This window comes from Lagopus leucura, unplaced genomic scaffold (assembly GCF_019238085.1).
Source record: "Lagopus leucura isolate 7727_CA_CO unplaced genomic scaffold, USGS_WTPT01 Super-Scaffold_100001, whole genome shotgun sequence".
NCBI lineage: Eukaryota > Metazoa > Chordata > Aves > Galliformes > Phasianidae > Lagopus > Lagopus leucura.
In genome coordinates, this window is record NW_024962262.1 from 35,195,103 (window position 1) to 35,207,846 (window position 12,744).

General features: G+C 41.3%; 1 protein-coding gene across 14 annotated transcripts in view; it reads left to right on the forward strand.

Annotated features, from left to right (window-relative positions):
- Window positions 1-12,744, forward strand: part of MBNL2 (muscleblind like splicing regulator 2) — a 104,466-nt gene that overhangs the window by 59,130 nt on the left and 32,592 nt on the right. Inside the window, exon 1 of one of the 14 annotated variants that reach the window (XM_042868374.1) lies at window positions 11,415-11,584. The exons of the other annotated variants lie outside the window; for them this stretch is intronic. Coding sequence (XP_042724308.1) covers window positions 11,552-11,584 — 33 coding nt within the window. The 5' untranslated portion in view covers window positions 11,415-11,551. Of the gene's footprint in view, window positions 1-11,414; window positions 11,585-12,744 lie in introns of those variants that run through there. 14 annotated transcript variants of the gene reach the window in all.

A 12,744-nucleotide genomic window follows, 5' to 3' on the forward strand; every position in this document is an offset into this window, starting at 1 on the left:
GCTGGTAGTTGGTAAATGACTGCTTGTATCAAGAGCTATATCTTCTGAGCGTGGTTTTACATTACATTTGTTAAAGAAAGCCTGACTATTGTCTTTGTCTTAACATGGCAAGATAGCTTGTAGTGCTGCATATGCCATGCTTCCTACAGTCACTATTTGTTGAGACCTGTCTCTGTGCTGTGCAGAAAACCTACAGTAGGTGTTGCTGAGTGCAGCAGGCCTGGTTAAAACCTTTTTTTTCTTTTTCATAAGTTAGCATTGAATTCATGAAATTGTCCAAACTCCCTTACGCCTTCTCTCCACCCAGACAATGAATCCCTGGTGATTAAACAAGGGAGGTGGCTAAACCCTGTCTAGCTTCTGGTTAATGATCTCATATTTTGACTATTTCCCCTGATGAATGGTACTCATCCATCACAGTTTTTCTTCACCAGAAAGCAGCGGGATGGGAAAAAGAAAAAAAACACACAAAAACCAGTGCTGATTTGGCCACCTAAATACTTCTTTTGCAGACTGTTTGCAATTACAAAGGCTTTGTGAAAATTCTGAGTCGTGATTGTCTCAACTGTGATTAACATTTCGTACCATACTACATTTTAACTTGGATGCTCTTCAGATCAAAATTGAAGTGCCGTAGTGATTTTAATTATTTTATGATGTGTGTATCAGACAAATAAAAATAGAATACAGGAACAAGTACTGAATGTTTCCTGGCTCTGAAAGAACCACTCTTGTGAAAAGCATGAGATCACTATGTATTTTTTTTCCATAAAACTTTGTTTTGATTTGTGGAGGTTTAGTTTAGTATGTTCTTCAGTCTTTTGACATTTATAAAGAGTATTTAAACGGAGGTCCTTTCTGACCGCAGTGTAGCTGCGGTGAATGATTCTCTAGCAAATGAGAAAAACATGGTTTGGCCATGCCACCAGGCTGGGTAGTGACAGATCACTGTCACATGCTGTGTACACTTTTAAAGCCTTGGTTGTTGCTGCCCTCCTCATCCAGAGAAGGTTTTCCAGTCTCTGGTTCTCCCCACTCCTGCTCGAGAGCAGATAAGAAGGTCTGTCAGCCACAGGCGGTGTAATCATCACCTAGAGTTTCTCATTCGTTAACCATTGTAGCTTTGACATAAACAGCAGTGACAGAGACCTTGTCTGCACCCTGGCTGTGCTTGCATCCTCTCTCTTCTTCCTTGGCACTCAAAAGAAAGCATTTTGACACAGAGATGTTTGAAGGGAATCTTTATCTTGTGATTGCTGCTCAGATGCAGTGCAGGCAGTGGAAGCGCTTTATCAGAAACGAAAGTCATAAATTATGTGCTACTCTGATTGCTGTTTGGAGAACAGTATCTAGGACCCAGTGGCAATTTCTCCTGAGAAACAGATGAGATTGCTGCAAAACAGTGCAGGCTTCCAGAAGAAAAGCACTGAAAACCATCGGCTTGCCACCTGCACAGGGAGAACCTGCTTGTCTCCTTACTTGGAAGGGTGGGATAACCGATCACCAAGGTGATTCATTGACCCAAGTGGGTTTGCACATTTCCTGGTAGGTCTCATAATAGCCTCTTGGTACTTTGTTGGACTGCTTTTACTTGTTCAGAGTTAGGGTGTGAAAAAAACTCAGTGAAGTCCTTGTTTAAGTCAAATGGACGTGACTTTCTTTTTGCATACGTCATTTGTTTTGGCACTGGAAAGACTTTCTACACCAGTACACAATCACTTGGATGGAACTTAAAATATAACAAAGAGTTTGCTTTGGAATGCCACTTACATGCTTATAGGCATTATGTTCTTCAAAGCATAATTTGGTAACTCCTTATTGTGTCAGTGGAGTGTGTCAGCTGAGATACACATACCAGCTGAAAGTCATGCCTCCTATTTCTTTTCATGGAAACAACAGCAGATACAAAGAACATGATAACACTATTTGATAGAGCAAATTCTCAGCTACAAAATACTCTTTTTCAACAGTCATTAGCTGTGCTTTTTTTGCAGCAGGGAACAAGAGCCTGCATGCCATGCTTGTCAAAATCTGCGCTAGCGAAGGTAGCCCTCTCTTGCTTCAGCTGGAACATACCACCCACCACCTCACTGTGCTCACATCCACTGGTTGGTCTCCAGAAACATTCACCAAGTCTCAGTAGATGTTAGTGGGTGCTATTTTTTTCCTGAATTGAGCAATTATTGACACACCTTTCCTTCCTACGCCCTTCCATGTCAGACACCATTCTGTCAGACTGCCCCTCTGCAGCCAGCTTTCACACAGCAGCAACATATAATGGAGTATTGGTGGGAAGGTTCAACCTCTACTGCCATACCACCAACATCCGTCTCTCATGTCAAAGGCCAACAGAATAAAGCAGGAGGCATTACTTTCAGAGCTGCCCTCATATAATGACTATTTGTATTGAAGTATTTCTGGACAAACAGTACAGCAGATTTCATTTTTAAAATGACTTGTTTACGGTTGTGTTTAAATATTTTTATTTTTCAGTGGGTGCTTGAAGTGCATGCACTCATCAGCTTTTGGTTGGATTTGGTAGTGAAGCATTTGTGAGAGATTTATTACCAATGGTGTGCTGCTGTCATCACCTGGATTTAACCTTGCCCACCACTTTCCATAGAGTAACCTCCTTAATGCAGTCCTTTGGGCTGAAACATATGAGTAGATGACTCAGGATGTTTATTTGCAGTTTTGGTGAAACACTTCAACCATTTTTGAGAAACAGCTGAGGTGAATACCTTGATTTTGTTCCTTAAGTGTTTCTTAAAATTGCTTCAACAATAAATTTGAGTTTTCATTGTTCACAGCTGAAATTTCAGATCCCCACAGCAGAAGGGTTGCTCTGATATCAGTAATTTGCCTTATGCTATTTTTCTGAAATTTCACCCAAATTTGGTCATTTTGTAAAGCGTGAAAACTTGCTCTTTATGCCTAGCAGAGGCTTTGTCCTGGTTTTCATCCAGATCAGACAGGCTTTGTGTGCACTGAGCTTGCTTCAGTGCAGGGTTTCGAGGACTAAGTACAACTGTCCCCATGCTTGCTCCATGTGGGCTCAGACACTAGGCAGCAGGTAACAGCTTGCCATGGTTCTCAGCAATGCAGATGTTGTAAAACACATGTATAAGAGGGAAGGGATGAAGTAAAGTTTGGGGAGATTAGTGGTGAGAAAAGACAGAGGAAGGGAAGAGCTGAGGCATGGTGGTACTTTGCCACTGTGAGAATTGAGGAAAACATGCTGGCAATGTGTTTTTCAGGCAGTGACAGCATACATTTGCTTTTGCCTGAGTGCATGCGTGGCACAGATGGTTTTCTGAAGAGGGACTGACCTGTGGATGGAATGAGGCCTGCATCCAGATGAGACTGGTAGGGGCACCAGGGGAGGAGATGGTCTCCTGGTCAGACCTTCATGGCTCCTCAGTGAGCAAGTCTCTGAAACTGGTGCCCTCACCATTAGCCCTTAAGTGGCTGTACTTCTGAAAATGAAGACTGGGAGGAGTCGTACAGGAAGCATCAGTGTGTGCCAAGTGGGCACAACTGCAAAGGGAAAGGAGGACCAAGATCTGCAGTCAAAAGTTGTTGCAGGCACTTCTTGTTGTTTTAACCATATTTGGACTTGGTTTGTTCTGTGTAGAGTGGGAGTAATACTATGTAATCTCACAAGGAGACTGAGAAACCCATTAATAATTTGTATGGAACTATTCATGATGTGATCCTATGGAATGACTCTTGTGGGTAGGCCCAAAAGGAAATGAATATGTTGCGTTCAGGATGGGAGAGATGAATATGTATTAAAGTGTTACTGCCCGTTGACTGTCAGGGTTACAAGAAATACTGTTTGGCTGCCTATTCACTGTCTGGGAAAGAAAGTTGTGTAAAGAAACTACGTATGATCATGTAATAGAGGTTGGGGTCAACACAGCTACTCATGACAATGGTGAAGTAAGGTGCCATGGACCTCAGTGTATACTAAAAATGTAGATGCAGTATAACAATTGCAAGGAAGTCTGGTGTGTGTGAAAGCCTTGGGTATATGCCTTTGAAAACCTATAGGCAATATTTTAACATGAGATTAACCTAGAATTTTATTTAGTTGTCACCAATTCTGTTTTAAGGAAAAGAGTAATTATCTGCTCTTTCAACAGAGCATTGAGAAGGTATAAGCACTCTCAAGACCACAATCTCATGTTCTAGTACTTAGATGAATATAGCATTCAAATAAGGTAATAAGACATCCCAATGTGTCTTATCTTTTCTCATAACCGTGATTTAGCTCCTAATTCTGTAAGCTACTATTTGAGATAAATGTAACCGCTTTCTGCTGCTTGCTATTTTTTGTTGCTTTTGTTTCCTAATACAAAATAGATGGAACGAAGTATTATTCAACACCAGGAACAAAAGGTAGGATTTCTCTTCAGTTACTGAGGTGTCGGAAGTTCTTTCTTGCCTCTTGCTTGAGTTTCTTAAGCTGGTCTGAATTGTTGATTCTCTAGATAATTCACACTAGTAAATCTCACATCCTACTGCTTCTGAAGAAGAGGTCTTATTACCCTTCCTGCTAACAGCTCTGTTTTCCCTACGCCCTAAACAGAAAAATCTGAGGTGTGCCGAATTTCAAGAAAAGCTAGAAATTTAAATTTATCCCTGATGTTATTAAGATAGCCAATTCCCAGAAAAGAAGTGTGGACTTGTATGGAAGTGGCTAGGGAAAGTGTCTGCTTATCTTCTGCTTTTTGGGTCAACTACACTTTTTGGACGTTGTTCTCTGTAAGTGGTCCTACAGTGGAACAACGTCTATTAATCTCATTTGATTATTTGATGCTTCTCATATGGTGATGGTACTATGGGGAATCTTATTTGTGATTCTTTTTCAGAAATGCAAGTATATTTTCTTCACATTTTTTAGGATCATTTTTCTTCAACATTTGCTTTTTAATAAAAACAAACAAACAAACAAAAAACATGGCTTTTCTAAAACACCAAGACATTCCAATATGTTTTCAGCAGCTTTCCAATGAACTAGAAACTTGTGTCAGGTTCCAGCTTTGCTGGTACATCCCGGGAGCAAAGCCTATGATTTATTAATAACACAGCTGTGGTTCCTGCACTGTTATTAAGGGCTGGTAAACACTCTTCCTTCTGCAGAGGGAAAAGATAGTGTAATTTTCACCTCTGCAATTATGTAATGCGTCCTAGGCTATTTGTATATTTAACTAGGATGTTGCTTTTTCCTTTTGTTTGTAGAGTGATCAGCTAAGAAAGTGTGAAATCCACAAAAGAAGAGAGGCTTTGTGTGTTGTTTGTGTCTTGATAGTGCCTAGCAAACTCCAGCTGGATGTGGAGCCTGCTATCAAGTGCATGTGCACTTGGGAAGCTGTGGAAACTGCTGACATGGGGTGACAACGCTTGGTCATTGTAAGGAATAGCAGAGGGACTCACCATCAGGAGATCTCTTTTAAGAAAGGGAGAAAGGAAGATCCAGGGCTCTACAGGCTGTTGAGCCTCATATATGTGTCTGGGAAGATCATAGAACAGATCTTAGAAGCTACGGTAAGGCATATGTGAGAGAGACAAGAAGGTCATCAGAGATAGCCACTAAGGGCATACTGTGCCTGACCAGTCTGATGGCCTTCCATGATGAAGTGACAGCATCGGTGGACAAAGGAAGGGCAACTGTTGTCACCTATTTGGACTTCTGCAGGGCCTTCCATATGCTCCTTGTCACATTTTTATCTCTAAATCAGAAAGATACGGAGTTGAAGGATGATCTATTCGGTAGATAAGGAATTGATTGGATGGTGACAACCAAAAGGTTGTGCTCAACGGCTCTATGCCCGGGTAAAGATTGGTGATGAGTGGTGTCCCCCAGGAGCTTGCACTGGTACTGATACTTTTCAACATCTTTATCGTTGACCTGGATTGTGGAATTGAGTGCCCCCTCAGCAAGTTTGCTGATGACACCAAACTTAGTGGTGCAGTTGATACAGTAGAAAGATGGGATGCCATCCTGAGGGGCATGGACAGGCTTGAAAAGTGGGCCCAGATGAACTTAATGAGATTCAACAAGGCCAAGTGCAAGGTGTTGTACTTGTGTCAGGGTGATCCCAGATACATATACAGACTGGGAGAAGAACTTGAGAGCAGCCCTGCTGATAAGAATTTAGGGGTTCTGGTGGACGTAAGCCAGCAGTATATGTTTGAAGCTTGGAAGGCCAACTGTATCCTGGGCTGCATCAAAAGAGGGGTGGCCAGCAGGGAGAGGGAGGCAATGATGAAATGTGTGGAACTGTTGGAATGAGTCAACAAGAGGGCTGCAAAGATGATCAGAGGGCTGAAGCACCTCTCTTACGGGAAAAGTTGGGGAAGCTGGGCTTGCTCAGCCTGGAGAAGGCCCCAGGGAGACCTGATTTTCACTTTTCAGTACGTGGAGGGAGCTTATAATCAGGAAAGAAACTGACTTTTAACAAGGGCAGGACAAGGGGATGTGATTTTAAACTAAAAGAGGAGAGATTTAGATTAGACATTAGAAGGAAATTTTTTAACTGGGAGGGTAGTGAAGCACTGGCACAGGCTGCTCGGAGAAGCTGTGGCGGCCCCATCCCTGTAAGCAATCAAGGCCAGGTTGGATGGGCCCTGGGCAGTCTGATCTAGTAATTGGAAGCCCTGCCCACAGCAGGGGCATTGAACAGGTAATCTTTTAGGCACCTTCTAATCCAGTCCGTTCTATAATTCTGTGATTCTTTGATTCTATGATCAGTGGCCATGCAGCAGTCACCAGCTTCATCCTTTACTCTGCTGGGCCCAGTGGAGTTACCTGGTTTGAGAAATGGATGTTATGAGACCTTTGTGGCCAAGGCCATGGCTGCCTCCAATGACATTTTGTCATCCTTCTCTTTATTGTGGTGGCAGAGTACCTTGATACATAGGGCACTTATGAAATCACATTGATGTGCCTTTTCCGAAGCTGTGATTCACTGCGGCTACCACTGTGTCTCCTCAGGTTTCTTTTAGACGGGTGACTAGCTGACCACCAATAAGGTGCTTGATTTTACAGCACTCTCCCTCCATTTTGTTGTTATCTGGTCACAGATAGCTCCACATTGCCAAGATGCTTCTCCTGCTCCTTTATGGTGCTATGTAACTGATTTCTATTTCTTCTGAAGCATGTTAAGATTCCAACCATCCTGTTGAGGGAACCATTGTTGAGGCTTCCTGATGGCAAAGCCCTATCCTCACTACTGACGGCTCACTCTTCTATCCTGATGTTGCAGGTGTGCTGTATCAACACTGAGGACATTCTAGCTTTCCTCCACAGCCACTGAGAGAAAAATAAGGTGTCTCAGAGCACAGGCTGCCAGTACTGCAGTTACTTTTGCCTACATTTTCGCTGCCAAATGGTGTTTCCACACGTACACGAAGCACAACTCGGAGTTTAAACACAGTCTTCTTCATATGAGCAAGCTCATATTAAAACCATACATTTGCTTGAAGGTTTTTACAGGCATTGTAAAGGAGGTGAGGAAGGAGGTCTGTCAGGAATCGGCACCATGCTGTGCTCATTCTCTTGTTTGGTCACAGCTTGGTTTGTACTATTCTTCTCTATGCTGCTGTTGCATTTTCTTGTGTCAGCTGATCTGCAGTCACATAAGTTGTCTTTCTTTACTGGCTTTACTTCTGCAGTGGCTATTTTTGTCTGCTCTTAAGACAGTGAGAAAAGTGGGAAAAAATTTCCTCTTATTGAGATTTTCAGCTTTTATCTGCTTTTTTTCAATCCAATCAAGTTAAACTCAGTAGTGAAGTATGTTGTTTACCAGCAAAACATCCTTGTTGCCCTGAGTTACCATGTGGTCCCACCCAGGATTTACACAGTTCTGTTCTGTCTTAAAAACAGTTGATCTTTGTAATGAGCACTGGGAGCTGCCCAGTCATCAGTTCAGTGTGTGTAGTGCTCTCAGCTCAGCAGATACCAAGCCTCTGTAAAGGCCATGGGCGTATTTTCTGTAATTCATGCAGGAATCTGCAGACCCTTTGACTTGATGAAATGAGTGGTGCTGGAGCACCTAAGGCACTGCTCTGTGTTCCTGCAGCCCTACTGAGTCCCTTCGCAGCCTGCATCATGCCTAAAAGCCCCACTTAATGCACCTTCACATCCAGTGGAGAGCCTCACTGCTAGTATAATGGAAGTAATAGGTTTGGGAAATGTAACTCAACAGAGTTACCCTTCCCTCTGCTTCCTTTATGTTAGTTCCATGGGAGTTTTCCCTTAGCTCCATGTTGGCTGTCTTTTATTTCATGGAAATTGCCTACGTGCATTGGAGTGAAGATGCATTTCAAGGGTTGTCCACAGTTGTTTGTGATATATTCATCAGTGCTGGTAGCCAAGCATGAAGCTGAGGTAAAAATAACTGGTTTAGATTTTGAGTGCCAGTGTGAAAATGAAGGGGAAAAAAAAAAGAAAAAAAGAGGCTATGTGGTTGGAGAAGAAATAAACTTTATTTCCTGATTATACTCAATTAATGTTTGAGTCGGTAAACATAGAAATAAAATAAATCGGTATTAGTGTAAACTATTATTTCTTTGAATTTTCTTTGTCTTATTTGTTAATCTCAAGGATGTTTGTCAAATGACTTGCAATTTCATACACATCCGAGCAATTTAATATCGAGTACGCTTCCCCTGATATTGCAAGGCAAATTATTAAACCATTCTCTGTAGCGATCCGTCTCCACATTTGGTTGAAAGAGCATCTTGAGAGACTCAGAGCTCTTTGTGCATTGCAAATGTGCTCTCCAATAGAACATTTTGTCTTTTTCCATTTAAATAAATATCTCCTATTAAGCCTTTAGTGTTAAGACTCTCACATCATTTAGACATTCCATCTTTTTGTAAGACTTCCATTTTTCTTCAATTTTTTTATTTTTTTTATTTGTATTTTTAATACCAGTTACAGGCATAAAGTAATGTTACTGGTAGCTCCTGTTTTCTGAAATTATGAATAAAATGATCATTTTTACTCTACCAGTTTCTAGTTTCTAGCAAATAGTTGAAATAATTTGAAGAGTAGCTAATGGGTTTTCTTAGCTTGCTGGAAACCAAATCAATCTCAAGTCACCTGAGAATTTTTTTGCATTCATTTTCCTTTCCTACTTTAAAGCAGGAAGGTGAATTTGCTTCTACTTTTTCTTAAAACAGAAATGTGTAGGTGCATATAAATATGTATGCACACTCACTAACTTTGGTGGGTGGACTTGTGAGGTAGCTTTAGAAATAATGAATTAATTTCTCTACAAAATTTTGAGGGTTTTTTTTCTTTTTTTTTTTTAGAAAAACAGATCCAACAGCTGAAATATTTCAAGCGTAATATATGAGATGTTCTTTGTTCCTGTCCTAAGGTGTGCTGGCAAGGAGTGAATTTTCAGATCTTTGAACTCTGCATTAAGGGCTTAATATTTCTAATACTGTTTGGCCCTTTTCTTTTTACTTTTTTCTTTTTCTCAGATAGTTCAGTTCTCTTTTTCATGATACAAGATCTTACACCAATCTCTTTTTTTTTTTTTTTTTTAAATAAAATGAGATACAATTCTAGTTAGGCTACAGGAATCCTGTTTTCATATGCATGCATGTTTGCAAGTCAACATACTCTTTATATGAAATTATGCAAAATTCAAAAACCCTTTGAAGCTTCTTCATATGCATTAAGGAAGAAATAAAGAAATCAGATATATTTTTAAAAGTCAATGACTAGTCTCTCTCAAGGCTTAACTAAATCCCTTAAGTCCTTGCATATGTGCTTAACTCTGCAGTCATGTATAGTTTTACAGATGGTGTGAGATGCTAAGTATCCACAGCAGATAAAAAAGAAGCACTTTATTGAGGTCTCTTCTTTTTTACTTTATCAGAGAACTTGGGAAGCAGATAGACCTGTAAAGGAGAATTGAATCCCAACATGGAATGCTATATGCCAGTCCTGATTGAAATCTAGTGTTTGGCCTTGATTTTGAGTGTTGAATTAGCTGTTGGCATTTCAGCGCTCATGTACAAAAATAAATAGGAGCAATATGTAAATGCAAGTCCTGTAGAACAAGGGGAATCATCCTTCTCTGCATAGCTCAATGAACATACAGTCACTGTTTGCTTTCTTGTGCTTTTCCTTTTTGGTATTTCTGCATCTGAAAAATAACATTTGAACTGGATGTTTTGGAGCGAAGAGGAGAGGAGCACAAGCTTAAGTGTTTCAAAGTTAATTGCCCTTCAACTGACTGTGTCTGTTTGTCAGTCCTACGGAGCCCAAGCTTGTTGGAATTGAGAATTTCCTTATGTATGCAATGGTGAAATTGTTAAATTAATTGTGAGAGATCACACTCATTCCCAACCAGAATTTGCGAAGGGGCTGCTGAGGAAGAATCCCAAAGAAGATCAAACGGTCATATAAACTCTTCCGGAGTATTTATGTCTTCAGTACCTTCACGACTGCTGACATTGCTGTCTCTGTGGCTATTCTTGCTGTGTGCTGCCACTGTCCCAGACAGAAGGCGCTGATAGCTCTTACTCAGCCAAGCTCTGAACAGCATGTAATATCTTCAGGTATCTAATATCAATATGGAGCAGGTGATATCTGGCTCACTAGCATGCCCACAGTTCCAAATACATATGGTTTGTTAGAATGTGATCTGATCTTTACAAGCATGTGCAAAGTTTGCTGAAGCTTTATGACACGGAATTACAAACATATATATATACTTACAGTTGCAGAGGTAATTGTAGAATCAGGTTTGTCATTGATGTTTGGTGGGGTTTCTCAGGTGTTTATCTGACTGCAGAATGTTGAGCTGTCTGGGTGTCTGGCCAGAGACCAGCAAATCTTTTTGCCTTTGTAGAACCAGTTACTCAAATATCTTCTAAAACTATTCATGTCTTAAAAGCCATAAATGTTGTTTTCTTCTTAAAATTGCTTATTTAATCCTGAGAGATCATATGATTTTGTCTGCGTCTTTTAGTAATAACTTGTTTTCTTAAGGTAGAAGATTTTGTGTAATTACACTATCCATACTTTCATCAGTACCAATCTTGCAACATAATGGCTTTAAACACTCTAGCCAATTTCAGACAATTTTGCTGAAAGTAGACGTCTCAAAGACATATGACTTGATAATAAAAAAATAAATCTTACTATTTATGCAAAAATCAGTGCTGAGTAGAAGAGAAAGATCCAAATTACTGCCCAGTTAAGGAAAAGGCTGCAGCCTGAACTGAGCCACTCCTGAGTGTGGTCTGCCAACCACATGCACATTTTGGCTGGCTGTTGAGGACACGCACAGCTCAAGCAAGTTATATTTATTATGTGACTTGTTTGCTGGTCTATAGTTAGGAGAGGTGGGAGAGTGCTCTGGGAAGAAGAAAGAGAGAAGGAGGGATATGGGGTACAGGAGGAATCTGGGAGCTGGGCGTACCTCAGGGAATGGGGATAGGAATGAAGGACAGACTTTAGCAAAGAAGCAAGCTTCTTTCTTCCTGCTCTTCATCAGATGACCTATTTTCTGGATGTAACGTGATGTCTCACTCGGGCATTACATCGTGGTGTGAGGTAAGGGAGGCTCGCTTGTTAGTTCCCACTAGTATTGACAATAGATTGCCTTCACTGACTTTGCATTTGTATGCAAAATCATTCAGGCAGTGAACTCTGGTGAATCTCATGAGGTTAAAATAAAACCAAGTGCAAGGTCTTGCACTTGGGTTGCAGCAACCCCCACCAGTATAAGCTAGGGGATGTAGGACTGGAGAACAGCCCTGCCAAAAGGGATTTGGGAGTGCTGGTGAAATGGCAAGCTGGACATGAGCCAGCAATGTGCTCTCGCAGCCCAGAAAGTCAACCATATCCTGGGCTGCATCAAAAGAAGTGTGGTCAACAGAGCAAAGGAGGTGATCCTGCCCCTCTAGTCCATGCTGGTGAGGCCTCGCCTGGAGTACTGTGTCCAGATGTGAACAGATTGCTTGGAAAGGTGGTGGATGCCCTGTCCCTGGAGACATTCAAGGTTAGGCTGGATGGGGCTCTGAGCAACCCAATCTAACTGTAGGTGTCCCTGTTTGTTGCAGAGGGGTTGGACTAGGTGGTCCAATTAGCACTGGACCTTTACAGTAAGCATACTGAGAATATGTACTGCTGACTCCTGCTTTAAAACCAGCCTTTGGCAGATGAGTGAAATTCTTGTTGATGAATTAGTTGATCCTCAGCTTAAAAAGATAAAAGAAACATTATTTTACTGTTGCTGTTTGTTTGTTTGATAAAAAAATTCAGACATCTTATTTTTATGAAAATTAAGGGCAATTTTAATAAGTAAAAACTAACTCATTATTATGCATGGATGATGGCAGGGACACCTCCCTCTAGACCAGGTTGCTCAAAGCCCCATCCAGCCTGGCCTTGAATGCTTCCAGAGAGGGTGCATTCACAGCCTTTCTGGGCAACCTGTTCCAGTGTCTCACCACCCTCACAGTAAATTATTTCTTCCCAATACCTAGTCTAAATCTACCCTCTTCCAGTTTAAAACCATTTCCCTTTGTCCTGTTCTACACGTCATTTTAAAAAGTCCCTCCCCAGATTTCCTGTAGCCCCCTTCAGGTACTGGAAGGCTGCTATAAGATCTCCTTTGAGCCTTCTCCTGCAGGCTGAAGAGCCCCAGTTCTCTCAGCCTGTCCTCGTAGGGGAGGTGCTCCAGCCCACTGATCGTCTTCATGGATCTCCTA